This window comes from Pelodiscus sinensis, chromosome 6 (assembly GCF_049634645.1).
Source record: "Pelodiscus sinensis isolate JC-2024 chromosome 6, ASM4963464v1, whole genome shotgun sequence".
In the NCBI taxonomy this organism is placed as follows: domain Eukaryota; kingdom Metazoa; phylum Chordata; order Testudines; family Trionychidae; genus Pelodiscus; species Pelodiscus sinensis.
The window spans coordinates 60,364,859-60,392,684 of record NC_134716.1 but is presented as its reverse complement, the minus strand read 5'-3'; the positions used below and the strand labels follow the sequence as shown (position 1 = coordinate 60,392,684).

General features: G+C 41.7%; 1 protein-coding gene across 3 annotated transcripts in view; it reads left to right on the top strand.

Annotated features, from left to right (window-relative positions):
- The window catches only part of YTHDC2 (YTH N6-methyladenosine RNA binding protein C2), a 56,273-nt gene that overhangs the window by 8,052 nt on the left and 20,395 nt on the right, over positions 1–27,826 (top strand). For all 3 annotated transcript variants that reach the window (XM_075931998.1, XM_075931997.1, XM_075931996.1), the window contains exons 4-19: positions 244–443; positions 1,034–1,200; positions 3,767–3,869; positions 5,677–5,833; positions 10,006–10,113; positions 12,265–12,413; positions 14,552–14,687; positions 15,141–15,267; positions 18,049–18,114; positions 23,275–23,453; positions 24,319–24,415; positions 24,510–24,597; positions 24,688–24,768; positions 25,369–25,451; positions 26,501–26,606; positions 27,495–27,614. In XM_075931998.1, the coding sequence (XP_075788113.1) occupies positions 244–443; positions 1,034–1,200; positions 3,767–3,869; positions 5,677–5,833; positions 10,006–10,113; positions 12,265–12,413; positions 14,552–14,687; positions 15,141–15,267; positions 18,049–18,114; positions 23,275–23,453; positions 24,319–24,415; positions 24,510–24,597; positions 24,688–24,768; positions 25,369–25,451; positions 26,501–26,606; positions 27,495–27,614 (1,967 nt within the window). The remainder of the gene's footprint in view (positions 1–243; positions 444–1,033; positions 1,201–3,766; positions 3,870–5,676; positions 5,834–10,005; positions 10,114–12,264; positions 12,414–14,551; positions 14,688–15,140; positions 15,268–18,048; positions 18,115–23,274; positions 23,454–24,318; positions 24,416–24,509; positions 24,598–24,687; positions 24,769–25,368; positions 25,452–26,500; positions 26,607–27,494; positions 27,615–27,826) is intronic.

Sequence of the window (27,826 nt, the reverse complement as noted above, 5' to 3'; positions counted from 1 at the left end):
TATCCAGATCGCTATAGTTATAACACTCTGAAATTTCATATTTAAATAGCTGAAGACATGAAAGTTATGATTTTAAAATCCTTTGCTCATGAAATTGACCAAAATGGATCATGTTAGTGCAGTATGTGGTGTTATTTTATTAATACAGAGGATTCTAAAATTGTCCGTATTCAGCTTTGCATTGAGCTATAGCATTTTTGGGGACACCTTTAACACTATGCCATTAATTCTGTTTTTTCTCAGAGAACAGAGAAATGAGTAAGACAAGTGGGCGACTTAACAATGGCATCCCTCAGATTCCCGTGAAAAGGGGGGAATCTGAATTTGATTCCTTTAGGCAATCTCTGCCAGTTTTTGAAAAACAGGAAGAAATTGTCAGAATTATTAAAGAAAATAAAGTTGTTCTGATTGTGGGAGAAACTGGATCAGGAAAAACAACTCAGGTATGTCTTTTTGCTTAATGAAATTAAAAGGACAGAATTAGTTGTGTATACTGCTGGACTAAGCGTATGTGTTCTCTGTGTGTCAAAATGAATTCCTGAACAATATTTAACTGGGGTCTCTTCTTATTACGCTATCGGCTGTTCATTGGCCTGTTCTCCATTTAAAATAAATGTGGAAATGTTCTCCATTAAAAGAAATCACGTTTTCTATCTACTACAGTTGAAATATTATCTATTTAATATAAACACCTGGTTTATAATATAGAGTTGTGAACTTCCCCTCAATAATACATGACAGAGGAGAGAGCAGACAGCCATGAGTTCCTATACCTTTCACCACTTGTCCTTCTCTTTAGTGGTTTATAGCGATCTGCCTCTATGCGGAGTACCCGTATTAAACACCCAAATACACTAACATAAATAATTAAAAGAGAGTTGCAATGAGTTATTACACACTGAATCTTCCTCTTTATAACATGAGGGTCAATATAAACTGCTTTAATCAATAATGCTGCACAGTTATATATTGTGTTTGCAAAGATAGGAAGGTTGCAATATTATCAAATTAAAAAACACCCTTTTTCTTTTAGATTCCTCAGTTTCTTCTTGATGATTGCTACAAAAATGGAATTCCTTGTCGCATATTTTGCACTCAGCCAAGACGTTTAGCAGCTATTGCTGTGGCTGAAAGGGTTGCTGCAGAAAGAAGAGAAAAAATTGGCCAGACTATTGGCTATCAGATCCGATTAGAAAGCAGGTAAAAAATTATTAATCATTATGTTAAACAAACCCTTTCCTTCATTTTTCTATGCCTGAATCTAACTCTTTGAAGAAAAGTTAGATTTTAAGTTCCTCCTGGCGGCTAATCTTAGGTAATTTAAGTGACATAAGCAACATTCTTATATGTGATGCTGCATAATAAATGATCGATTAAACACAGATATTGTGTAAAGTGTAAAACATCAAGTTCCTTCTGATCAGACACCATGAAGGTGCAAAACACAGAATTTTGTTTGCATAGATTGCACTTTCTGGTGGTAGAATAAACATCTCTGCTGACACAAAAAGTGAGCCTTAGTTTGATCTGGAAATAAACATTTGATGAAATGAAGACCTAAGTTTTTTCTCAAGCACAAAACTCAATCTATTTTAGTGAAAATAAAAACATATTTTATTCATTATTTGTATAGTTCTAAAAGTTTTAGGAGCTCTGCCGAAGACAGGGCGTTGTCCTAAATAATTTTATGTAATATATACTGAATAATATTTAAAAGTGTAGAAAACAGTGGGGAAACAAAAATCAGTTGAGACCTTGCCTTGTGGTTTTTTTATGTTTTGTTCATTTTTATTTTTATTTTAATTACCTAGTACTTTTCAGCAGGAGGTTTATTAGACTGTTATGCGACGTGTGTGTGTGTTTTTTTCAAATGGGGAAAAAGAGTGTTTGGATGTATGGTGAACAGAGAATGGGGTGGTTCCAGGTATATGGTGTCCTACAGAAGGTAGTGAGGAATCAAGTGGGACGAGGACACTATGGGCTTTTTACAGCATGAGTGTAGTGGAGGTGCTAAGGTAAGTGCAGAAAGCAACAAAAGTAGAGGAATAAAGGAGCTAGGTGACCTTGAAGGTGAATACTGAGGCATACATTTGGTGCAGAAAGTCACAGGCAGCTGATGAAGGGTTTTTAAGAAGGGCTGATGATTATGAAAATAGCAAGTACAATGGATGATTGACTTGCATTAGTGTTTTAACAGTCTGAAGAGGGCTTGGGCAAGATTAGTTTCTGGCAGGCCAGAAAAGAGGCGGTTGCGGTACCTGAGAGGAGGGACAATTAGTTTCTGTAGGGTTTGGTGGCAGGGATAGATAGGAGCACATGTTTTCCTAGGAAATATCTCCTAAAACAATAAGGCTTTGTCTACACTGGCACCCTTTTCCGTAAAAGGGATGCTAATGAGACACTTCGGAATTGCAAATTCAAGTAGAATATAAACAGAATATAAACTTTCAAGTAGGAATAAGGGATCTTCCGGAAAAGGGCTTATTTTCCGCAAGATCCCGTCTAGACTGGCGCTTTTCTCCGGCAAAACCCCGAGCTGGAAAAAAGTGGCAGCCATGTTCATGCAAATGCCGCGGGAGATATTTAAATCCCCCGCGGAATTTGCAATTCCGAAGTGTTTCATTAGCATCCCTTTTACGGAAAAGGGTGCCAGTGTAGACACAGCCTAACTGTTTTCTAGAAGGAGCTTGAATGGGAAAGAGACAGAGAGGATAGTGGAATTTCCAACAATAATGACAAGACAAGGGAGTATTGGAGATGAAAAGTAATTTTTTAAAAGTTCTGTTAGGTAGTATGTGACTAGGGACTACCCAGAATCAGAAGTTAAAGAGGCTGTTTCAGATTTGGAATCTGAACAGAAGTAGATTAGGGATGGAGAGAATATACCTTTCGGCTGGTTTCATGAGCTGTCTTCCTTTTGAGAGGCTGAATGAATTCTCAGCTCTGTTATCCTGTGTGTCTCCCTTTGCTGCTGCGCTTTGTGTATATTGCTAGAGGTGGATGTTAGTCAGGCATTTGTTGGGCCTTGAATTGGTGGGGAGAAAAAGTAGTGCAATCTCCTCACACAGCTAGCTCTGCCTATTGGGGACACCAAAATAACATCTGAGTGCAATTCAGTTTTGCAGATAATAATAATATAATCACATGGGAACTGATGACATGGAGCTGAGATTCTGGAGAATAAGATACAGCCCCCCTTTGGCTATGTCTACACAATCACTTACTGTGGCATAACTTATGTTGTCCAAGCGATGTAAGTTGCACCGACCTAATCACCAGTGTAGGACTGGGTTAGTTAAGCTGACAGGAGAGCTCTCTCCCATCTGCTTAGAGTGGTCGCATTGAGAGCTTATAGCAGTACACCTGCATTACTGCAGCTCCACACTGTACGCTCTCTGGTGCAGTTGTAGCCTAAAAAAGACTGGCTTGCCAGCCAGGCTGGTGTGACGTATCTGATTTCAAGCACTGATAGTTGAAAATATTATTCCGTGAAAAGCTGGAAAGTTCAAGAGCATTTTTTTAACAAACTAGACCATTCTGTAGATTTTTTCCATATAACTAAACAGGTTGACATATTTGTACATTGTCCAGGTTCTAATCTTAGGCTTTTTTACTTTGAATCTGACCCAAGTTAAGGAGTCATTTCTTAGTGAGCAAGTTGCATTCATTTTTAATAAGAATATGAAATAATGCGTATTTTAAATTATGTATAAATTATAATATTTCAGAGAATTAGAACATGTCTGTTTCATAACTATTTAATTAGGGTTTCCCCGAAGACGCTGCTAACATTTTGCACTAATGGTGTACTACTTCGCACGCTAATGGCAGGAGACAGCACACTATCAACTGTGACGCATGTTATTGTGGTAAGAACCCTTAGGTATTCATACAGAGTGACATTACAGAGTCCTTGACAACTTGAAATCAGGCTTTATTTTTTCTCATTAATTGTCTTTATATTATACTAGCCTCAAATATTCATGTCAGCTGAACAGAATATAAACAATGAATACTGTATTTGCTGCATTTGTAGTATGTATACTTATGTTTTTCTGCATTAAAAATGCTGCCTGCCAGTTTGAGCTCAGGTGGTGTTTGAAATTAATAGGAGTACACAGATGTATTGCAGGGAGGATAGAATCCTGAATTGTTTGCAACATCCTTTGGGGCTAAATACAGTAAGTCTTAGGACAGCTTATATAGTAACTGTGGAGTCTGATGAATCTATATCTGAATTCCATGTCTTGTGTTTCTATTTGCAGTCTAAATCAAAGCAACACTTCTATAAGTATTCTGTACTTCAAAATGATGAGCATTCTGGTCTTTATTCTGCAAATCACTTAAGCGTGTGATTTGTCCCATTGCAATTTGTGTGTGGTGATAGTGAGATATTTGTATGCTTACGGTTAAGTATGTATTTAAGAGCTTTTCTTCCTAGAGGCCAGAGAGCTCAGAACTAAGTTCTTAGTCATTTAGGTTACGTCTAGACTGCACTGTAAAATTGAAAAAAGATATGCAATTTGCGCTACACAAATTGCGTATTTTTTAATTTCATTTCGAAAGAGGCTATTTCGAAATTTGGCACAGCTACATGGCGCCAAATTTCGAAATAAAGTGCTCTTTCAAGCCATCCCTTATTTCTCATAGAATGAGATTTACAGGGATGGCGAAAGAATGTCCGTTAATTAAAAAAAAAATTCAAAATAGTGGACGCGTTCCTTGGACACAGCGTTGCTATTTTGGGATACTTCCGGTATCCCGAAATAGCAATGCAGTGTAGCTGTACCCTTAAAGAGCTCAGGATTTGTGATAATTTTAGCATCCTTCTCACTTGCAAGAACAGAGTTAAGTAGAACATTGTGTTAAATGCTTGTGGATCTCTTAAATTCATTATTTTGGGTTGTTGGAATCTGTAAGCAGGAGTTGGTATTAGTAGAAGTAATTGTAGTAGCACTACAGTAGTACTTAAAGGACTTCATTCAGGACCATGGCCCTATTTGTGCGAATTACTGCACAAACATATAGAAAAGTCCCTGAGCTAAGGAGCTTAAACTAATTATTTGTGTCTTGCTTCATATTATAAAAGAGAACAACAGAGGTAACAATCATAAGGACACATGGTTACATAGAGCAAGATATGTTCAGAATTTAGTAGTTCTGATTTATTTGACTTCTTAGAAAAAGTTACACAGTATATATACTTTGTACAGGTCAGCTATCTGTGACTAAATTATCTTTCATTGAAGATTGTGTGACTTTTGTTTGTATGTTCTTAAGGTAAATACTGATAAACTCTGAAAAGTTATTTTACAAAAATAAAATTATGGGGATCCTAGTTTGTCTCAGTGATTTCCAGATCAGATTCCTTTAGGGAGAAGGAGATGTTTTGCAACTGCCAGTCTGAACATGTAATTGAAGATCTGAAAATCTAGCTGTGTTTTGTGAATCATGCGTTATCTTTAATAATGAGATTTAGCAGCTGAATTTCTGGTCTGAAAGCTGTGGAAAAGCCTTTTTTTACAGCTTTTTTTTGCTTAACGCTATTAAAAAGGTATTCCCTTTTTGTCAAATACTTGTGTAACTTATTGGCCAACTGTACAGATTAGGAAAGGTACAGTTTTCCCAAACTTTCATCCTGAATCTGGGATTTGTCCTTTTTTCTGCTTATTACAGGATGAAGTACATGAGAGGGATCGATTCAGTGATTTCTTGCTAACAAAGTTAAGAGACATATTGCAAAAACAGACAACTCTGAAATTGATTCTTTCTAGTGCTGCCCTCGATGTGAATCTATTTATCAGATATTTTGGAAGCTGCCCAGTGATACACAGTAAGTCAAATAATTGTGTATGCACAAGTATTAAATCTCACAAATTTTAAAGACAAATTCTAGTTAGGAAAATAAAAGTATCACATTAAAACATAATGTAATTGAATAAAGGTTTATTTAATCAAGGATACTTAAGTAAATCAGAGTTGAAATGGTATTCTGATCTGCATTCCTTAAATTGCTGGATTTTGAAACATTTCTATAACCATTCCAGATTAGTGTATTTTACGGAAAATTTTTATATTTTTTTGTGTAGTTTAGTGGTAAAGGAATAAAGCAGGATATAAAAGACAAGAAAACAAGTCCAGCTTTATGCAGAGAAAATTAGAAGCAACTTTGAGTGGGTAATTCCTGCCATGTTGTATTGATAAGGTTTTAATCCAGACTTCCAAGTGTAAAAAATTTAGCTGGTTTTTGAGAGGAAATCCCATAGTTTTATTTTTCTATGTAATTTATGGCCCGGGGAAGGAGGTGTAGGAGGGGGTGCAGGATCTGGGAAGGAGTGGTGACCTAAAGGAGGGGAGTATAGAGGGTTTGGGGAAGGAGAGGGTGGTGATCTGGGGAAGGGAGTTGCAGGGGAAGAACGGCCTGGGGTGCTAGAGGCAAGCTGTGGCCAGGAGGTGCTTACTTAGATGGCTCCCAGCCAGTAGCCCTAAGGCAGGCTCCCTGCCTGCTGCAGCTCCATGCTGCTTCCTGTGGCTTTCATCTCCAGGTGTTTGGGGGAGAGGGAGGCTTTGCATGAAATCTCTCAGTTTCCATTGGCCGGTTTTCCCCGGCACCCAGAGTAAAGTGGCATGTGAAGCAGCCAGCATCTTAAAGCAATGTGGAGTTGCTCTGAAGCAGCTGGCTGCTCTGTGCCTGAGGCTTCCAGCGAGGCAGCCCATGGGTTGGATCTGGCCCGCAGACCGTATCTTGCCCTCAAACTAGGACTATCCCATGAGGCCACTACTTCTTAATACAGGCAGTCCCCGGGTTACATGGATCCGACTTACATCGGATCCCTACTTACAAACTGGGTGAGGCAGCCCCGCACTAGCTGCTTTCCCCCAGCAGACCATGGAGAAGCGAAGCTAGCGTGCCTCCCAGCAGACCAGGGAGACGTGGAGCGGCTTTTCTCAGCAGACACCTCAGCTTGAGAATAAAGGACTGAGGGAAGTGAGAATAAAACTGAGCTCTGGAGAAATGTTTGGCTAGAGTTTCCCCTACAATATGTACCAGTTCCGACTTACATACAAATTCAACTTAAGAACAAACCTACAGTTCCTATCTTGTACGTAACCCGGGGACTGCCTGTATACTATTCTTTGAAAGTTCCCATTCTTGCAAGATCTCATATTTATCATAGTGGGCTTATAAATTGTTACTACACGTTATTAGCAGGGCTCGACAAACTATGTAATCTACAAGCCCGTGGCGAGTAGATTACAACCCGGAAGAGCTGGGTTCGGGCGATCTGCACATGTGCAGATCGCTGGACAGTGCGGCTGGCGGGTGGGGCTCGCCGCGGTTCGGCGAGCCCTGGTTATTAGAGTAGGAAGAGAATGTGTTAGGCCTGATTTATGGAGGGATAAACTCAGTTAGAAGGGGAAACAGTAACCATATTATCCTTCATCAATACAACGCATATAAAGGTATCATTGAACAATAAAAGCAGTCAGAAAAATTGAACTGCTTCCTGAATCAAAAAATGTTTGAGCTAACCCCAGTTTATTTGCATTCATAAGCAGGTGTCAGAGAGGTAGCCGTGTTAGCCGTGCAAAAGCGACAAGGAGTCCTATAGCACATTGTAGGCTAACAGATGTATTGGAGCATAAGTTTTTGTGGGCAAAGACCCTCTTTGTCAGATGCATGTACTGGAAATTTCCAGAGGCAGGTATAAAAATGCAGGGAAGAATCAGGCTAGAGATAACGAGGTAAATTCAGTCAGGGAGGATGAGGCCCACTTCTATCAGCTGATCTGGTGGTGTGAACACCAAGAGAGGAGAAACTGCTTTTGTAATTGGCTAGCCATTCACAGTCTTTGTTTAATCCTGAGCTGATGGTGTCAAATTTGCAGATGAACTGCAGCTCAGCAGTTTCTCTCTGAAGTTTGGTCTTGAAGTTTTTTTGCTGCAGGATGGCTACCTTTAAATCTGCTATTGTGTGTCCAGGGAGATTGAAGCGTTCTCCTACAGGTTTTTGTATATTTCCATTCCTAATATCGGATTTCTGTCGGTTTATTCTTTTGCGTAGGGACTGTCCAGTTTGGCCAGTGTATATAGCAGAGGAGTATTGCTGGCACATGATGGCGAATATTACATTGGTAGATGTGCAGGTGAATGAGCCAGTGATAGTGTGGCTTATCTAGTGAGGTCCTGTGATGGTGTCGCTGGTGTAGATATGTGGGCAGAGTTGGCACCAAGGTTTGTTGCAGGGATTGGTTCCTGAGTTAATTACTGTGGTGTGGTGCATAGTTGCTGGTGAGACTATGCTTCGGGTTGTCTGTGGGCGAGGACTGGCCTGCCTCCCAAGGCCTGTGTCCTAATCAGATATTAGGAATAGCAATATAACGTATTTTCCGGCGTATAAGGTTACTGGGCGTATAAGACGACCCCCTAATTTTTTAGTTAAAAGATAGGTTTTCGTCTTATACCCCAGCACCCCTCCGCCTCCCCGGCTTTGCTCCCGGTGTCCCTGGTCTGCTGGAGACGGTCCCCAGCAGACCAGAGGCACCGGGAGCAAAGCCGCAGCAGCGGCGGGGTCCCGCGCCTCTGAGGCTTTGCTCCCGGTGCCTCTGGTCTGCTGGGGACCGTCTCCAGCAGACCAGGGACACCGGGAGCAAAGCCTCTGAGGACGCCCCGGCAGCGGGAAAGCCCCGGCGCGCCTGGGCTGCCCTGCCCGACCGGAGCCCCTCCGCGGCTTTGCAAAGCCTCGGGGGAAGCCGGCGGCGGGGCAGCCCGAGCCCCTCCGAGGCTTTGCAAAGCCGCGGAGGGGCTCAGGCCCCGCCGCCTGTATACCCGGCGTATAAGACGAGCCCCGATTTTTGGGGGATGTTTTTTTAGCATCAAAAGTCGTCTTATACGCCGGAAAATACGGTACAAAAACCTGTAGGAAAACACTTCAATCTCCCTGGACACACAATAGCAGATTTAAAGCTTCAGGACCAGACTTCAGAGAGAAACTGCTGAGCTACAGTTCATCTGCAAATTTGACACCATCAGCTCAGGATTAAACAAAGACTGTGAATGGCTAGCCAGTTACAAAAACAGTTTCTCTCTCGGTGTTCACACCTCCAGATCAGCTGATAGAAGTGGGCCTCATCCTCGCTGATTGAATTTACCTTGTTATCTCTAACCTGATTCTTCCCTGCCTCTGGAAATTTCTACTACATGCATCTGATGAAGTGGGTCTTTGCCCACAAAAGCTTATGCTCCAATACATCTGTTGGCCTATAAGGTGCTACAGGACTCCTTGTTGTATTCATAAGCAGGAGGCTCTTCATAAGGGAATCTCAGACTGATAGTGGCTGAAAACATTCTTTGGCTCACAGTGGTCAACTCTGCTTTTCCACACTTGACTTTCAGTTCTAATTTTAGGAAGAGTGGCTTAGAAGTTAAGGGATGAAGTTTTAGAGCTAGTTTTCTTCCTGTCAAAATAGGTTCATTTTAGATTGTTGAGAAACAGGCTTAGAATTTCCAATGTTTTTTTTAAGAGCTCTGGTGAGCTATTACACTTTCATTTAAAAGTTAATTCACTGGGTTGGTTTGTTTGGTTTTTTAAGATGCGTGAGTATCATTGTTTATCAGTCTGACAACGGCAATTAGCATCAAAGTTCATCTGGCTAGCCTGACCATGACTGAGTTAATTTTTGAAGCTTTATGAAAATGAACTATTCTCTATCTATGCACATTTCTTCTTCACACAAACGCCCTGTAAATTTAAAGAGATTAAAAAGACAAAGCACCCAATTGGTATTTTAATTATTTTTGTAAAATGCACATCCGTTGACTCAGTACTCTTACCAAAGTTAAATAAAAATTATTATTGAATATTTAAAATAGCCTTTAGAATTCTGTAGAAATCGTTTTCTTCTCCATACCAAAAGCAGATGCATTTATTTCCATCATGTAAGGATAACTAATGGAGGCAAGGAAAATCTAAAAATTCTAAAGATGAACAATTTATAATTTCAGTACAAGGAAGACCATATGAAGTTAAGGAGATGTTTCTTGAAGACCTCTTACGAAGTACAGGATATTCAAATAAAGAGATGGTAAAATACAAAAAAGAAAAACTGCGAGGTTGGTGTACTTATTTTGTGATGGGGAGAAAGGAGACATTGATAGCAACTGTTTTTAGTAGCAAAACATGACAACATTTTTGTTCAGAAATCTGTTTTGTTTCCATTACAAACTTCAGTGGATCCCATATAATCCCTAAATTATTTACTTTTTTGTTTTACACTTTGTAATAACTTGAAATAATTTCCTGATTTTTTTTTTAATAAACTTTTTTTTCCCACTTGGTGAATGTTTTTCCGTTTCCCCCCCTCCCCTTTTTTCTGTTTCTAATGGAGCAGAACCCCAGATAATTCATCATCAGTAATACTAGGAGGTACTGGCAGCTGACGCTAAGCATGGTGCCTCCTTGTAAGGCAGAGGCAGGGAGCAAGAGACTTCCTGTGCTCGCCCCATCCCCAGGCCCTGATTGATTGGTGGGTGGAGAGGAGGAGGGAGCGTGCAAAGTCTCCTCCAGTTGCCAGGGGCATGGGTGCCTAGAGGGACCTGCCAGCAGTTCAGAACAGCAAGCAGTTCTCTCTGAGCTGGGGCAAAGACTTCATGTGCTCCCCACACTTCCAGGCTAATCGAGGTCTGTGGGTGGGAAAGCATGGAAGTGTCCTGGTCCCACCCCTTCTGCCTGAGGTCCCGCCCCTTCCGGGGAGGCCCAGGGCAACTTCAAAAATTTCTGAAGTGGGGCCCTCCTTCCCTCCCCCCCCAATCTAAAATTATTGCTGACACCTGAGCTAGGAGCCATTTAATTCCTTTTGCTTGATCATTTCAAAAGTTTTCAAGAAACTTTTTGTAGTAATTCCTTACTTGGAACTAGGGATATCAATGTGTAGACGACTACACAATTAACCGATAAGCATTATCTAATAGAGAGGCAGCAGCGTTGAGTGTGAGGAGGGCAGGCAGGAGCTGATGCAGAGAGCCAACTTTTAAGCTGGCTTTCCATGTGTGCTGGCTCCACAGACCTCCCTCTCCCTTCCCCCCACCCCACTGGCTCCTACAGAGGCAGATGGCGGGGATGGGGAGAGGAGCCAGGGATGGGGGAAGGAGGCTTAAAAGCCTCTATCAGTTGCAGCAGTGTGAAGGGGGGCAGGGGAGCCTCTGTTCATGGAGAGCCTGGGCTCACCTCAGACAGAGATTGCTCTGCGGCAGCAGCCCCGTCCACGAGGGGTCCAAGCTCGCTGCAGACAGAGGCTTCTCTGGCATCCCACTGAGTCGCTTCTGTCTGCAGCAAGCGCGGGCCTGCCTTGGACAGAGGCTGCTCCACGGCAGCAACCTCTGAGCTCCCTGAGGACAGATCCCTCGCAGACTGGCTCCCGCCTGCCACGTTGCGTTGCTGCCTCTGATACGACTATTCAATTACTTGCTATTTAACATCCCTCCTTGGAACTCCTGTTCCATTACAGTTAATAGTACTTTGTCCTGATCATTTCTGGCTTGAACCTTCTTCAAGGTTGAATCAGGACTCCTGGGGCAGAGCAGCTGGGGTGCTGCCGGGTTGGTCCAGTAGCGCCCAGAGCGGCACTACGGGACCAACCGGCAGCGCCCCAGCTGCTGTACCACAGGCGTCCGGAGCAAAGCCGCGGAGCACGGGGGCAGCGGGACAGCCCAGACGCGCCGCGGCTGTCCTGCTGCCCGCGTGCTCCGCGGCTTTGCTCTGCTTTGCTCCCCGTCTCCCTGGTCTGTTGGTCTCCAGCAGACCAGGGAGACGGGGAGCAAAGCTGCAGAACACGCCGGCAGCGGGACAGCCGCGGCGCGACTGGGCAGTCTGCTGCCCGCGTGCTCCATGGCTTTGCTCCCCGTCTCCCTGGTCTGGGGAGGCGTGGAGAAAGCCGCGGAGCACGCGGACAGCGGACAGCCCAGACGCGCCGCGGCTGTCCCGCTGCCGGTGTCCTCAGAGGCTTTGCTTCCCGTCTCCCTGGTCTGCTGGTCTCCAGCAGACCAGGGAGACGGGCAGCAAGCCCCGTTCGTAACTGCGGATCCGACATAAGTCGGATCCGTGTAACTCGGGGACTGCCTGTACAATATTTGTTTCTATTTATGCGTTTTGGTCAGTATGTATGGTAATGTTCCCAACACAATTTTAAACTTATTAATATATGAAAGTATTAGGTAATAAAACGGTTACTTATTAGTGCTTTATTAAAATTATCGATATTTTAGAAGAGAAACAGCAAACAACTCTTACAGAATGGTATTCCGCTCAAGATGACACTAGCAAACCAGAATCTCAGAGACAGAGAACTGTTCCAAGTGTGGCTGAAGAGTATGACTTGCTTGATGATGGTGGTGACACAGTATTCAGTCAACTGGTATGCTTTTCTTTTAGTCAGAACTGAATGATCAAATATCTGGTATCTATATTGGTAGTCTGAGTTTTTTAATCTGTTGGTTGCAGGAATGAGTGAATATTTTCCAGAAGACCTCAGATTGCTATGAACAGTAAATGAATATTAAAATATTATGGTCTCAAAAGTGACTGTAAAAATCTTTACTCAACAGGCTTTCTTCTTTTTCTTCTAAGTCATACTTGTTTCAGTGACAGAACAATTATACTGGGCAATGACCCATCCCTTTCAGAGTTCAAGCAGAACTGTCAGTACTGGAAAATATCTTCTCTTTGTTGTAAACTAAGCTAAGCTGATATGGAAGTCCTTGAAACAATGGTCCGTAAGAACCATTTACTGATAATCTTTCATGTTCATATTTAGCTAATCTTCTTAAATAATATTACTTATCTAAATGTTTAACAGAATTTATTTGATGAAAAATGCAATAAGTTCAAATTTAAGACCGTCTTGACAAATGTATTAAAGTACCAATTAAAGATATTTTTGATTAAAAATTTGCACCTATCATGCAATTATCATTTTTGCTTAATATATAGTAGACAAGCGGGAATGCTTATCACCAAAGCATTTGATTAGTTAATATCACAGAAGTCTTACACTTCTGTATATATAAAAAAATAGAAGACTGATCCAGAGTTACCTGGGTCCTTCAGGGCAGGGGGCTGGCAGTGTGGGGGTGCAGGAGTCAGGACAGGGCCTCAGGATGTGGAGGGATCAGGCCAGGAGGCTGGAAGCATGGGGGTCAGGAGTCAGAGTGGGGGGTTGAGCTCATGGCAGGGGATTGGGGGATGTGCAAGAGTGAGGGGAGGTGAGGAAGGGCTCGGGGGGTAGAGGTGGAGAAGCAGTGGGGACCTCGCACCTCGCCTGCTGACTTTTCCCCCGGCTACAGGGGTTATCCAACCGGCCTTCTGGCTTCTCCTGGGCTTGGGATGGTGGAGTTCACACCCTGCCTGCTAGCTTGGCCATGCGGTAGGAAAGGGGGACTGTGCACCCTGCCTGCTAGCTTGTCCTAGGGGGCGCTGGACTGGGGCGGAAGGTCCTGGCCCAGGAGGTAGAGGGGTGGAGAGTGCAGGCTCATTCCAGGCAGATTGCATTTTCCTGGCACAGCCAAATCTTGATCTTACTTTAAGATAAAAGAAGAGGAAGCTGTATATCAAATTTGCTGGTCCTAGCTCTTACCATTTAGAAGTTCTTGAATAAACAGACTCAGACAGACAGATGCACATTTCTAAAATATATAGATAGATAAGGGACTGTTCCTTTATAAGCAGTAGTAGGGAGGGAACGAATGTCTTGTTCAGGCAACTGCTGCAAAGTGAAGGCACCTTTGTTTACAACATCTTTGCAGTTCCAAATTAGTTTAATTTAGATGGAATTGTTTGTAGTTTAGTCTTAATGGGTGTGTGTCTCAGTCTTGAGTGATAAAGTGAAATTGAGTTCTGGTCATAATATTCTGTGTGTGATCATCTGAGAAACTTTCAGCTCCGAAACGTGTTTGTGACAGATTTTCCTGTGTGATATTTAGGAAAGAACTGAATTGAACATAAACTACAAGTATATGTTTACATGTAAGATTATATATTTGCATGTTTAGAGGTAGTGATGTTTACAGTTTTGTGTTTAGTAAGTGTAGAAAATGGGTTAATAGTGAAATTGTTGATATGGAGGTTTTTTAGAATAACAAAAATGCTTTTAAATGAAAAGCTTTTATTTCAGTTGTTACTTAAAATATTTTCTTCCATTCTTTTACAGATTAGTGAAAATGATTTAACTCTATTAGATCTTACCCTATTTTACACAAAGCGCCCACATTTACTATTCTTTTCTCTTTAATAATAATTTTATTTGAGGAAATGTGACTTTTGTATGCCACAATTCCAATTTCTGTGATAATGTAGTGGATTCTTCTAGTACCATATTATTAAAATAGTGAGAGGTGGGTGAGTTGGAGGGTGTGTGTGTGTGTGTGTGTGTGTGTGTGTGTGTGTGTGTGTGTGTGTGTGTGTGTGTGTGTGTGTGTAGAATGTAAAACATTAGATTAGTAGATTTAGAGAAGATTCAAATACATTTTGTTTTTCAAGTCCGTTATCTTTTTTCAGACTGAAAAAGATGTGAATTGCCTGGAACCATGGCTAATAAAAGAAATGGATTCTTGTCTCTCTGATATATGGTTGCATAAAGATGTCGATGCCTTTGCTCAGGTGTTTCACCTTATCTTAACTGAAAATGTCAGTGGTAGGTTTCTCTTACCTTAGTGAACTTATCTTTCTTACTGGGATGCAGAGTTTCTTACATAGGCTTTACAAAATAATGAAACAAGTTAAAAGTATTGTGAATTCTGCATCGACCGGTTTTTCAATTTTGTTTATTTTTACATTAAAATACCTCTTTGAGAATTGATTTAAGATCTGTACAATTAATATTTTTATCCTTATTGGTTATTATTATAGTCTTCTTGAAGTATACACATTTTTTAATAGAATTGGTTTGTGTAGTACGTTGTTAATCCTCATAAACTTAATGATGGAAAAATAAATATTTTTTCTCCTTTATCCAAAAAACTAATCTCTCCCTCAGTGGGTGGAATTTAGCAAGACTGGTAAACATAATGTTTGGAGGAGTCAGTAGCATTGCTTAAAGAATTTCCATTTTGCCCAGAACACTAATGTTCTAATTTTTCCTTATTAGTTGATTACAGACACAGTGATACCAGTGCAACTACACTAATGGTTGCTTCAGGGAGAGGTTTCTTAAGTCAGGTAGAACAGCTGATTGGAATGGGAGCGAATGTCCACAGCAAATCATCTAATGGCTGGTAAAAAATCACTTGCATTTTTTCAACATATAATTTGTTTACATTTTCTAAGTAGGCAAGCTTTTTGTTTACAACCAGAAATAATTGTGTATTTTGGTATTATCTTAATCTTGACAAACTGTAGTTTTTTTATTCTGCCCTGTTTTCTTTACTCTATCTGCCTAGTGTCATTTCTTAATTTCAAAACTTTTTCAAAATATTTACTTGTAGAATCTTTGCTTTGGAATGGTTTTTAAGTGCACTGGCATATGGCTTCTGTTTCTAAGAGTTAAAGCAGAACCCATTGAAGTAAACATAGTTATTTCCATTTATTTCAATAGGCAGTGGACCAGGACCAAAATGCTTTCCATTTGTATTAAAGGGGAGTTTTGTATTCATGACTGAAAAGAGATTACACACTATTCTGACCTTCTTTCTCTTCAGGAATGATTTGTGGTACAGCCTTTTTAACCACAAGATCACTTTTTCAATTTAAGTGCAATGTAAGACCAAACCCAAATACCCTTGCCCCGCTTCTACTGGCCACAGTTCCCCATTATTGATCAGTGAGAGCTGCAGTAGTGGTGTCTGCAGGTCAGGACACATCTGGAGACCCCCCTGCTCTGCCTTTCTCAGAGGCTGGTGAGACATGCCAGCCACTTCCAGGATCAGCAATTACCACAGGGATAATTACTCTAGCCAGGATAGGTTAAGCATTTTAGAACTCACTACTCAAAGAATAAATTTAAGTGTAAAAGAAATGAAAATGATGAAATGTTCAGACCAGTAAAAAAACAAACATAACACTTTGCAAGCAGTAACAGAAGTAACAACAACCCCCCTCGTGTGTTGTCGTGTCAGGAGATTAGAAGGAAGGACTGTGTGTTTGTGAGAATGACTCACTCTCTCACTGTGAGTGTGAGTGTGACACACACACACAAAGATTTGCATTGTCAAGCTTCCTCCATCCCCTTCTCTCTGGGTAGAGAAAGGGTACAGAGGTGGGGGGAGGAGGGTCACCCTGACATCAGTGCCCCCCTTTTCTCCCTCCCACACCCTGCACAGCAAGTTGGAGGCTCCTGCTGGGTAGCTCCAAGGCAGGGGACAGGAGCAACATGACAGTGGATGGAGGAGCAACTGAAGTGCCAGCACTTGATAGCTACCTGGCCAAACCAGTCAGGATCACCTGTCAGAGGCTGCAAGATCCCAATTGGTGGATCCTAATCTACTGATTGGTGACCGCTGAAATAGAATAACCTTGATTTTTTTCAGCCATCTGTAGCCATTAATTCATTGTTCTAGTTATTAGGAAAGATAACTTAAGATGATGGTAGATCATTGTAATACAAATTGAAGTAGGACTTGGTCTACCAGTGGATTTATATCAGGCAGATACTGATACTGATATCAGAAACAATATAGTTGGCCTTATGAGGAGGTAAAAAACAAAGATCTTAATTGTAAAAACCAAATTTTTGTACATATGAATCTCTTAATTTATTTTGAAATAATAACTTCCAAATAACTATTTCAAAATAATGTGTCCACGCTACAGGGAAGCCTTGAAATTAGTCGGAGGCAGGCTCCCTTAATGTGGACACACTATCGCAACTTAGAGCCCCAGGAAGCTCTGGGGAATAATTACTTTGAATCACTCTGGGGAGTAGTTACAGTAAAACTCCATTAGTCAGTCATCCAATGCTCCGGAACTCCTGATGGTCCGGCATCATCAGAAACCCTGAAGTGCTTGGGGCAGCCGGACAATTGGAGCTGCTCTGCGCCTGGCTTCCCCGATTCAGCCGCTGCTGAAACTGACCAGCAGCTGAATCGGGGAAGCCAGGGGCAGAGCAGCTGGGGTGCTGCCAGGTTGGTCCGGTAGCGTCACCCCTCGGCACTGCGGGACCAACCCGGCAGCACCCTAGCTGCTCTTGGGGATGCCTGGGACAGAGCAGCCAGAGTGCTGCTGGGTTGGGGCAGAGCAGGGGTGCTGCCAGGTTGGTCCCGCAGCGCCGAGGGGCGACGCTACCGGACCAACCTGGCAGCACCCCAGCTGCTCTGCCACAGGTGTCCCCGATTCAGCCACTGCTGAAACTGACCAGCATCGGCCAAATCGGGGATGCCTGGGGCAGAGCTGGACTATCGGGCTAAGAGGGGTCTGGAGTGGCATTCCTCCCACCCCAGACTCCTCATAGCCCCCCCTTCTGATAGTACGGCATATCTGATAATCCAGCACCCCCTGGGTCCTAAAGGTGCCGGATTATCAGAAGTTTACTGTATTTTGAAATAGCAGCAGTGGAGTGTCCACATTATTGCTATTTGAAATAACTATTTCAAAGTAAGAAGTATTCCTCATGGAAAACAGGAATTATTATTTTGAAATAACCAGCCCATTATTTAAAAATGTGTGGACGCTCTGCTTGTTGTTTTGAAATAAAAGGAGTTATTTCAAAATAACTCCCTAGTGTAGACCAGGGCTTCCATATGCACTGAACATACTAAGTTTAACTTAGTCTTCCACATGGGTTTGTCTTTCAGCTGAAGAAGTAAAATTATTTTGTATTATAGCTTGTTGGTATTTTCTCTTGCACAGAGCTGTCAAATTTACTTTGTGGGGAATTCTTTGGATATCATATGCTTCCAAGTGTGAAAACATATATCCAGTGAATACTACATTGATGAGAGCGCAAGATGTTAACAAGTGTTCAATAAAGGGGTGTATTGAAACTGTAGTTGATTTATTATAAGGTCACGTTAGTATTTTTAGTTCTAAAATGAGACAGTAAAGATTTATAACTATTTCAGGATGGCTTTAGATTGGGCTAAACACTTTGGACAGACTGAGATTGTAGATCTTCTGGAATCTTACAGGTAAGATATTCCTGCTTTGCTGAAACAGTTATTCAACATGTAAATGCCCTTTATATTAATGCATATCTTTAATGGATACAACATTGTTAGTTCTCTAGCTTCTAAAATCTGGCACAAAGAGCCAATTAGCAAAATCATGTATAACTCCAGAAGATATTCTCACTTAAAAAAAAATATACCTCCTGTAATAGTACAAGGTGGCTTAATATGTATTTCAAATACGTACACTGTAGCATTCCCCATTGCTGGGTGACTCTGTGTAGAAACCAAGAGCAGTTCAAACGCTTGGTTTGAAAGCCCTGAAACTGTAAGACATACTCAGTCTTTGCTTTTCTGCTTGGATAGCATGTTAAAGTTCTTCTCTTTCTGTTTAAGTCTCTTGTTTTGCTTTTCCTTCCCTTTTGCTTTCAGGTGGGGGAGGTTTTTTTAATTTACTTGTTAAACTGATGGTTTGAAACCCATAAGGATCACCCATTAAACACTCACTGAGTCCTTCAGTGATGGAACAGCTGACGCAGCTCAGGAATCCATTATTTTTATCCCGTATGGCATCAGTGAGCCCCCTTACAGAAAAACTCCTTGTCAGTCCTTGTTTTCAATGTAGAGAAAGACCAAGATTGGCAAAAATGTTAAGAGTTCAATTCATTCTCTTGCATGATGTCAAAATAACTCAAGAAAGAATATTGCCTGAATGTGACCTGAATAATCTGATTGGGACTATGAGCAGCCTCATGAGTGAACTGGTAGAAGAGCAAGCAGGAAGATTAAAGTTTTTACTTAAGAATTTTATGGCATCCTAAGGATTTCTCAGAATTGAAGAAGTGCTAGCTCTTTAAAAGAGTTCCTGGGTACTCAGTGCTTTTGAAAAAAATCAGACCAATACCCAAGATGCCTAAACATGGCCATAGGAGCTGAATTTTAGACAATTTTGCCCAATCTTGCCTAAGTTAATAAAGGTCTCGATGGGGGTGAAAGTAAATTGTTCAACTACAAAATTAAGAAATTCCATTGGATTCAGGCTTAAAAATCGTAGCATCCTGGAAAATGCTGAAATATTTAAAAGTCTCAGAGGGGTAGCTGTGTTAGTCTGTAACTTTAAAAAAAAAAAAAAAAAAAAAAAAAAAGCAAAATAAAAAAACCTACCAAAAACAACAAACTGTAGAGACTAACAACAAAATATAGATAGTATCATGAGCTTGTGGGCACAACCCACTTTTCTCCTTGCGCCATTCATCTGAAGATGTGAGTTTTGCCCACGAAAGTTCTTGATATTATCTGTATTTTGTTGTTAGTCTCTAAGGTTGGGTTTTTTTAGTTACAGACTAACATAGCTACCCCTCTGAGACTTGTAGATATTTCAGAATTTTCCAGGATGCTAAGATTTTTAAGCCTGAATCCAATGGAATTTCCCAAAGTCTCTTAAGGTACAACAGGACCATTCATTGCTGAAATAGCCTTTTTACATGATCATGTGAGATATCTAGGTATTTCTTGCCTAACACTTTCTATAAGACAGATGATATCCAGTTTTTTCATCCCAATACAGACCTTAATGGAAAATTCCAAATACTTCAAAAGGAAATATTGGAATTGAAATGCAAAAGCATTCCCCCTATAATTCTTCATCCAGCTGTTATAATCAGTTAGCCAATAAAAACCACAAATGATTCAAGATAAGTATTCTCACATTAGAGGTTACAAAACCAATTCTTGCACTTGAGAGAATTTGTGAGCTGCATGCCATGCCTTTATAGTTCAGAACAGACAGGTGCAGATATTGAATTTCTGGAATAAGTCAATTCCCCTTGGGTTCAGCGTTTATTACAATGTCTCCAGGGGAATGTCTACACTGGGGAGTTATTTTGAAATAACTATCCTTATTTCAGAATAACAAGGTGAGCCCACATAGCAAGCCCATTATTTTGAAATTATTTCAAATAATGCCTACTTTGAAATTGTTATTTTGAAATAGGGTTAGTGTGGACGCTCAAATGCTGTTTTGAAATAATTGGTCTCCAGAGGCCTCCCACTACTGCATTTGTGACCACTCTGGTCACAGCCCTGACAACTCTAATCCTTCCCTTCTCCTGCAGTCTTTAAAGCTTCAGGCAGAAGGGAAAGGGCTTGTGGCACCACATGAGCCAGACCCAGAGGGTAGCACAGTCACATCCAGGACCAGGTGCAGATGAAAATTAAAGAACTGCGGCAGGGCTACACAAAGGCAGGGAACCAGAGTTTCCATTCTGGAGCGGCACCTCAGACCTGCCACTTTTACGAGCATCTGGATGCCATCCTGGGAGGGGGGCCAGCCACTTCTTCCCCCCCTCCTTTATTGTGGACTCAGGCCAAGGCATGCCCACTGTCAGTCTCCAAGAGGGTGGGGCTGTGGAGGAGGAGGTCAGCCAGGATGAGGAAGAGGACAGGCCAGCCTGGACATTATGCCTGCTAGCTATGAGGTTGTCATCAGCCTGGAGCCCATCTTCCCCCCCTCCCAGGATGTCTCCCAGGGTTCGGGCAAAGCTGGAGGAGGCAGTTCAGGTGAGTTCTGTCACTTTCCCTATACACATGCAGGGGTGGGCGGCGAGGGACTGCGTATTTCTCAGTTGGCCGCCTTGGCCTGGGGCTCGCAAAGCAGCCCGTGCATGTGGAGCACCAGACAGGAACTCTCAGCCCCATGACACTTTCACAGAGGAACCCCTCAGTCCTTCTCACAAGCTTCCTGCACAGACCTGCCTTACTCCAGCCTTTGTGGTAGGACACCTTCCCACCGCAAGCCACCACTAAGGAGGCTGGGGTCTCGGAAACACAGTAGTGCTGCACATGTTACAGGTTCATGCCTGCACTCTTGGGCAGCATCTGCTCCCGCTCAACCTCAGAGATGCAGCGGACACCGATCCCCTGCATCGGAACCTTGTGGGGGGAGAAAAAGGAGGGGACTCCACTAACACGCTCTCCAGCAAGGCGCATCTGCTGCTCACACACCTCTCCCTCAGCATCCTCCCCACCTTCTCCAGTGGTCAGGGATAGAAGTTGTCCCTCTGCAAGATGCTGCTAGTTTTTGGTCTGGCATGTGCGGGATTCAGAAGGAAGCTGAGCCGCCCTGTCCCCTCCTCTCACCCACAGGTTCCTGGCCTGGCTGGCACCTACACATGTCTGCTTGTCCCCGGGATGTGGGGATAGTGAGGCTCCCCTGGGACTTCTGTAGCCCTGTAGGAAAGTGTCTGCTGTCTAGGCAACAGATGGCATTGCTTGAAGAACGTTGCCATCATCTGAACTAAGACCTTCTGTATTGGCTCAGAGATTAGGACTAGGCTTCATGTACTTCTGGGATGACTGCCTTTGTCACTTTTCTTCACAGCTGAACGAGCTGTCAGCGTGGCGCATCCACCACCTCCCACACCATTCTTCTAACTCCGTGAGAGCCACAAGTAAAAGACCTCTGTTCCTTGAACAGGAACTTTTAGGATGGGCTCCAGGTGTGCCAGGCTGACCAGGAGCTGAGAAGGATGATCTGGCAGCAGCTGCCCCGCCAGCATGACACCATGTGCTCTTCCATCACCACCGCAGTGGAGAGCCTGGTCGTGGCTATCAATTAGTCCATCAGTCATGCCCCACACCTGCCATCCCTCAACTCCCAGCACCAGCATCCACCTTTTGGCTTCTCGTCGTAGCCCCCCCAGGGGCCTCTGAGGCCTGCAGACATGTGGCAGTGGGACCTGCAGCTGAGGTATCCCAAGATACCTGATGCAGGCATTGGTGTCCCCTCCCTCCTCTGAGATTCTTTCTCCAATCCCTCCCCTGTTACATATTCCCCATATAAAAATAACAGTTGCTTTTCAAAACAAAAAGTCCTTTTTTCTGCAGACCAAGGGGGAAAGGTGGGAAGGGTGGGCAGGGGAAGGGAAGGGTGTGGGAGGAAAGGCACACATCGGCAATGCAGAGGCCCCTTGTGGAAAGGCCTGAGGGAGAGTCTCTCAGCAACTCTTAGAACCTCCCTGATGAGCACAGCCCCCTGATGAGTTTGCCAAATGGCAGCAGTGCCCAGCTGCTTCAAAGCCCTGGCTCAGCCGCTCTACCCCTGCCCCTGCCCCTGCCCCTGGCAGGAAAGTCTCTCTATTGTTTTCACGTATATTGTGGAGCACACAGCAGGCTGCCACCATCTGGGGGATGTTCTGGTTGCCGAGATCCAGGTAAGAGAGGAGACTCTGGAACTTCCTCTCAAGGTGGCTGAAGGCATCCTCTACAAACAACGATATGGCACCTGCTGAGCCTTTTGTTGAACTATTCTTTTGTGGGGTCCAGCTGTCCTGTGTAGTGCTTCATTAGCCAGTGGAGCAAGGGGTAGGCTGCGTTGGTTATGATGCACATGGGCATGTCCACTTCCCCAACCCTGATGGTGCAAACAGGGAAAAATGTGCCAGCATGCATCCTGTGGAAGAGGCTGGAGTTCCTGAACACATGGGCATTGTGCGCCTTTCCCGATTACCCGATGTAAATGTCTGTGAACTGGCCCAGATGGTCCATGACAACCTGTAGCACCATTGAAAAGTATCTCCTCCTATTGATATAGTCCGGGCCCGTTGATCAGGGGTCAGGATGGGGATGTGGGTACCGTCAATTGCTCCCCTGCAGTTGGGGAAGCCTGTAATGGTAAAACCAGTGACAATGAAGTCCGTCACCGAGGATGACCCTCTGCATCAGGATGATGTTGATGGCCTTCACCACCTATAGAATCATAGAACTGTTAAACTGGTTTCCCACTTACTCAAAGAAACGTGGTTGTGAGTGTTTGACTGGCTAAAGTTACATGTTGGTGGAAAAATGTATTTTGTAACTATTGTTTAAAAGATAAATTGGGTGTCTGGTTATTTCACTTGTTTTTAAAACCATCTAAGGCCCTAATAAAACAGTATTTCAGTTCATTAAGTATGAGTTGAATTGTCACTTAAATAATTAAAATCTTTACATTAATCCACTGTTGTGAATATTCTGTTATTACCTAAACCATCTCAAATATTTTAGTATTAAATAAGACCTGGATAACTTGCTAGTTTTTATCTGATTTTTAAATTCATTGCTGCAGTAAAGCCTGGTAGTATAATGCACGCTTCCACTCTTGCTGCTTGAGGATTAAGCTTATTTTATATGTGTGTGTTTCAGTGCTTCATTAGAGTTTGGAAATCTGGATGAAAGTTCTCTAGTGCAAGCAAATGGTGGTGACCTTAGTGCAGAAGACAGAGAACTATTGAAAGCTTATCATCACAGTTTTGATGATGAAAAAGTGGATCTGGATCTGATTATGCACTTACTTTACAACATCTGTCATAGTTGTGATGCAGGTAAGCACAAATTAAAATATTTTTGTTTTAATGAGTTACTGTGGATAAAGTTTGTTTCAGATATATCAATGACCACCCTTTTTGTGAATAGTAATAAGTAAGGCTAAGTTTTAGTCAAAAGTATTTAATAAAAGTCATGGGCAGATCAGAGGCAGTAAAGAGAAATTCATGGCCTGTGATCTGTCTATGATGTGCTTATACACCTAACTAAAAATTGGGACGTGGGTGTCGAGGGGTGCACAATCCTGGGGCACAAGGATGTATGGGTGGGGTGGAGGTGTAGGAGGAGGAGGGCTGGTGGCAGGCTACCCGCCTGGCTTTCCACAGTTCCGCAGAAGCAATCCGCATGCCCTGCAGCTCCTATGGGAAGGGATGGGAGTCTGGGGAAGCTCCTCCATACACTGCCCCATCACAAGCGCTGGCTCTGCAGCTCCCATTGTCTGGGAACTACAACCAATGAGAGCTCTGGGGACAGCATAGGGAGGAGCCCCCAACATAGCCTCTGGTTTGGAGCTTCAGAGACATCCCAGCAGCTTCTGAGGAGCGCTCCCCTCCCCCGGAGTGTTAAACACTCCTCTGAGCTCACCCCAGACTCCCACACCCAAACTGCCCCAGCAACAGCCCATGTGGCTGACCCTGGGGCCACTGATTTGTTTAGGCATCCCTGGAGCCAGCCACTGCAGAAGACTCAGACAAACGCACAGCCTTTGTGTAGTAACTAAATACACTGATGTATTACATGTAAGTCCTTTGTGTATTACAAATACATATTATTGGTGCACCTTTTTCCTGTGATTAAAATGAGTTTCCTATGTAACGTCTGTATCCTCCTTTTTTTTTTTTTTTTTTTTTTTTTTTTTAAAAGGAGCAGTTTTAATTTTTCTTCCTGGATATGATGAGATAGTTGGCTTGAGGGATCGAATTCTCTTTGATGACAAGAGGTTTGCTGATAATGCTCACAGGTAAATTCTTTGGTTTCTATTCCTGATACTTTTCCCCCAACATTTTAAAAAAAGTTTTCATTCTGAAACAATTTCACTTCTGTTTTACCATTAGATACCAAGTTTTTATGCTGCATTCAAATATGCAAACATCAGATCAGAAGAAGGTGCTAAAAACTCCACCACTGGGCATTCGCAAAATAGCAAGTATCAAATTACTTTTTCAGCTGTTCACTTTTGATTCATGCTGTCTTTACTTCTATAGTAACTACAAAATAACTTTATTGTTGCAGATTCTTTCTACTAATATTGCGGAAACTAGCATCACAGTCAATGATGTTGTTTTTGTTATTGATTCTGGCAAGATGAAAGAGGTATGGTTGTATAAACTTTGGACTAATATTGCTGAAATAGATAGTGCAGGGAAGTGTGAAGTGGTGCATATTTTAAGAAAGATGTTAACCTGTAGGAAACCTTTATTGGCAAGGTTATTGCTGGCACGTTATCAAATACGTTTCATGTAACTGAACTTATTGAAGAGTCTTGAGTGCAAATCTTTATAACATTCTTTAAGTTGTCACAACATGTAGTAAAATTCTATTTAGCACTTTTATGTCAAATTTAGGAAAATATTGTAAATTACAAATGTCAAAGAAAAAACATTTGATCAAAGTGCAATAACAAGATGTTTATGCTTTACCCTATGATAAAGCAAGAGGAAATGCAAATCACTTTCTGTGCTACACTATACATTATAAATGAAAATAATCTTACAGATAGCAAGAAAATTTAACAGATTTTGGTTTTGACTTTTGATTATAGTTGACTAATTTTAAACATGACCAGGTCCAATTGCTTTAATTATTGTAGTTAAATTAAGCTTGTTAAGATTTGCTCATTGTTGTTTTTCTTTAATGTACCCTATTAAATCCAGTCCTTGCTCTTGTGATATAAACTCTGCTTTAATATTGTAGAAGTCCTTTGATGCGCTGAACTGTGTTACCATGCTAAAAATGGTGTGGATTTCAAAAGCAAGTGCCATCCAGAGAAAAGGCAGGTAATGTACATTTCACATGCCATCTTATTTCACAAACATCAACTTTGCATGCTTTATATATGTAGCAAGGAGACAGACCATTACCTTTATAATAGGAAGTATTATGATGTGAATGATCCATCTTGTGACCTATCAATGTATTCCTTTCATCCAAATGTAATTAAAATAATTTAAAAACTTTGTATCTCTGTTATATTGAAATTACTACTACACGGAAAACATTGAGGCTCTAATCAGGCTTGAATAATGTTAGAAGATTTCACCTAACCAGAGTTCTGTATTGGGGGAAATTGTTCTAATATACAAGTCTGATGAAAACAGAAATTCACTTATTTGCTTTGTTCTTAGGGCTCATCCACATTGCAGATGGAAGAATTCTTCTGTTGACCTAGCACTGTCTCAGGGCTTACGTTAGCTGAACTATTTTTTGTGAGGGGTTTGAATTTTTCACATCCCTGAGTGATGCAGCAAGATTGATCTAAGTTTTTGTTGTAGACCCGGCCTTGCTGGTTTTTTTTTTTTTTTTTTTTAATGTTTGGGCCTTGTTTTCATTCATATTACAAGCATCACTTCGTTCTACTCTGGGAATGTAGAGGGACTTTAGAGAGTGAAAATTACATTTACCTACTTCAAAGCCTCTTCTTACTCAAAGAATAATATAGAGTTAAAGGCCAGAAAAAACTACCAGACCATTTAATCTGACCTGTATATCACAAACCATCACGACTGCTGCCAGAGTCATGAGAACTGACCTTTAATATAAGTGAGTGACACATCCATTTGTATTTAAATCAGGTAGTCCTGGAGAATTTCTATCTGCTCTTTTGGACTGGCAGTGGAGTCATAATTGTCCAGTTTAGTGATTTGATTTTCATTTTCCTGGAAAATTTCAGTTTTCTTGTTTAAATAAAGGAGCATATTTATCTTAGTGTTAAATGGATTTGATTGTAGATCTTTTGAGTTGCTTTCTGAGCATTTCTTTGCAGTTTCTTTTTATACATCTTGTATTTAATTCTCAGCTGTATTTCAAGTAATATTTTGTTTCTAAGGGCTGGACGCTGTCGACCTGGAATTTGTTTCCGACTCTTCAGCAGGCTGCGATTTCAGAATATGTTGGAATTTCAGACTCCAGAACTTCTAAGAATGCCACTCCAGGTGGATTTTCACTTGAGAATTATTATTTTTTTCTGTTGTTTTACCTTAAGTCTGAATATTGCTTTATAAAACAAGTGCTGAAAAAAAGATCCATGTCTTGAATATTTAAAGCCTGGAGTACATCATTAGGGATGTAAAAATATTTATATGGGGTAATTCAATAGGTTCCATGAAAATGTAAAGGTGTCGTGGGAGCAGAGATGGGTTCCAGAAGTAATATAAAAACATAGATGTGTGCTTGATATCTGTCAGTTGGGGAAACAGCTTAAGCCAAATCATTCATAGTTGAAATATAAAGTGGAGGATGGGAGGAGAAAACAAGATGGACAGTTGGAGTGCGTCTGGAGGAGCACAAGTGTAGTATTAGATGTAGGTGGATAGTTCAGACAGCAAGTCAAAATTACTATATTTTTTCCAGGGATCTTTAATGTGGCTGTAAACAATATCAGTGCTATAATACAGAAAATAAACTACAAGATCTGAGCCTATAGTTAAAATTTAAAGTTGAGGCTTCATTTCATCAGCTTCCTAAATTGATATATTGTACCATACAGTAATATAACAGCTACAACCATGAAACTGATCCTATTGTCAACAAACTTCTAAAGTGGCCAAAATTGTTTTGCTTGCACAATGTGTAGGTGCTTAAGTATTGGAAAGAATATTCCGTTATTTTTGATGCAGAGTTACTCTGTCACATTTTGCATTCACTGTATGTCTAATGATGATTGTTCTGTGGCGAAAAGGTATAATATTTTATCCATTTGCTTTGTTGATTACACATTTTCTCTTATGACCTATATTTCATGCCATAGGTAAAGTCCACATTCAGTATAAGAAACTGATCTATTGGAGGTTTTCTTAGATAGTTTTATTTTTAATTTATAGGAACTTTGTTTGCACACAAAATTGCTAGCACCAATTAACTGTCCAATTGCTGACTTCTTGATGAAAGCCCCAGATCCTCCACCAGCCTTAATTGTGAGAAATGCTGTTCAGATGCTTAAGGTGAGTAAATTAAATAGATTTATACGTTAATATTTTGGTTGTTGCTTCTGTTATTGTTGGCACACACCTTACTGTAGGTGGGAGGCAATAAGTTCAAGAGGATCACTGTTCCCAAATGGAGGCTTTATCTTGGTAGTGGCTTAATGAAAGTTGTCTTGTTCAGGCTTTCACTTTGTGCTGACTGAGCTAACACTGTACCTGGCGTAAGGGGA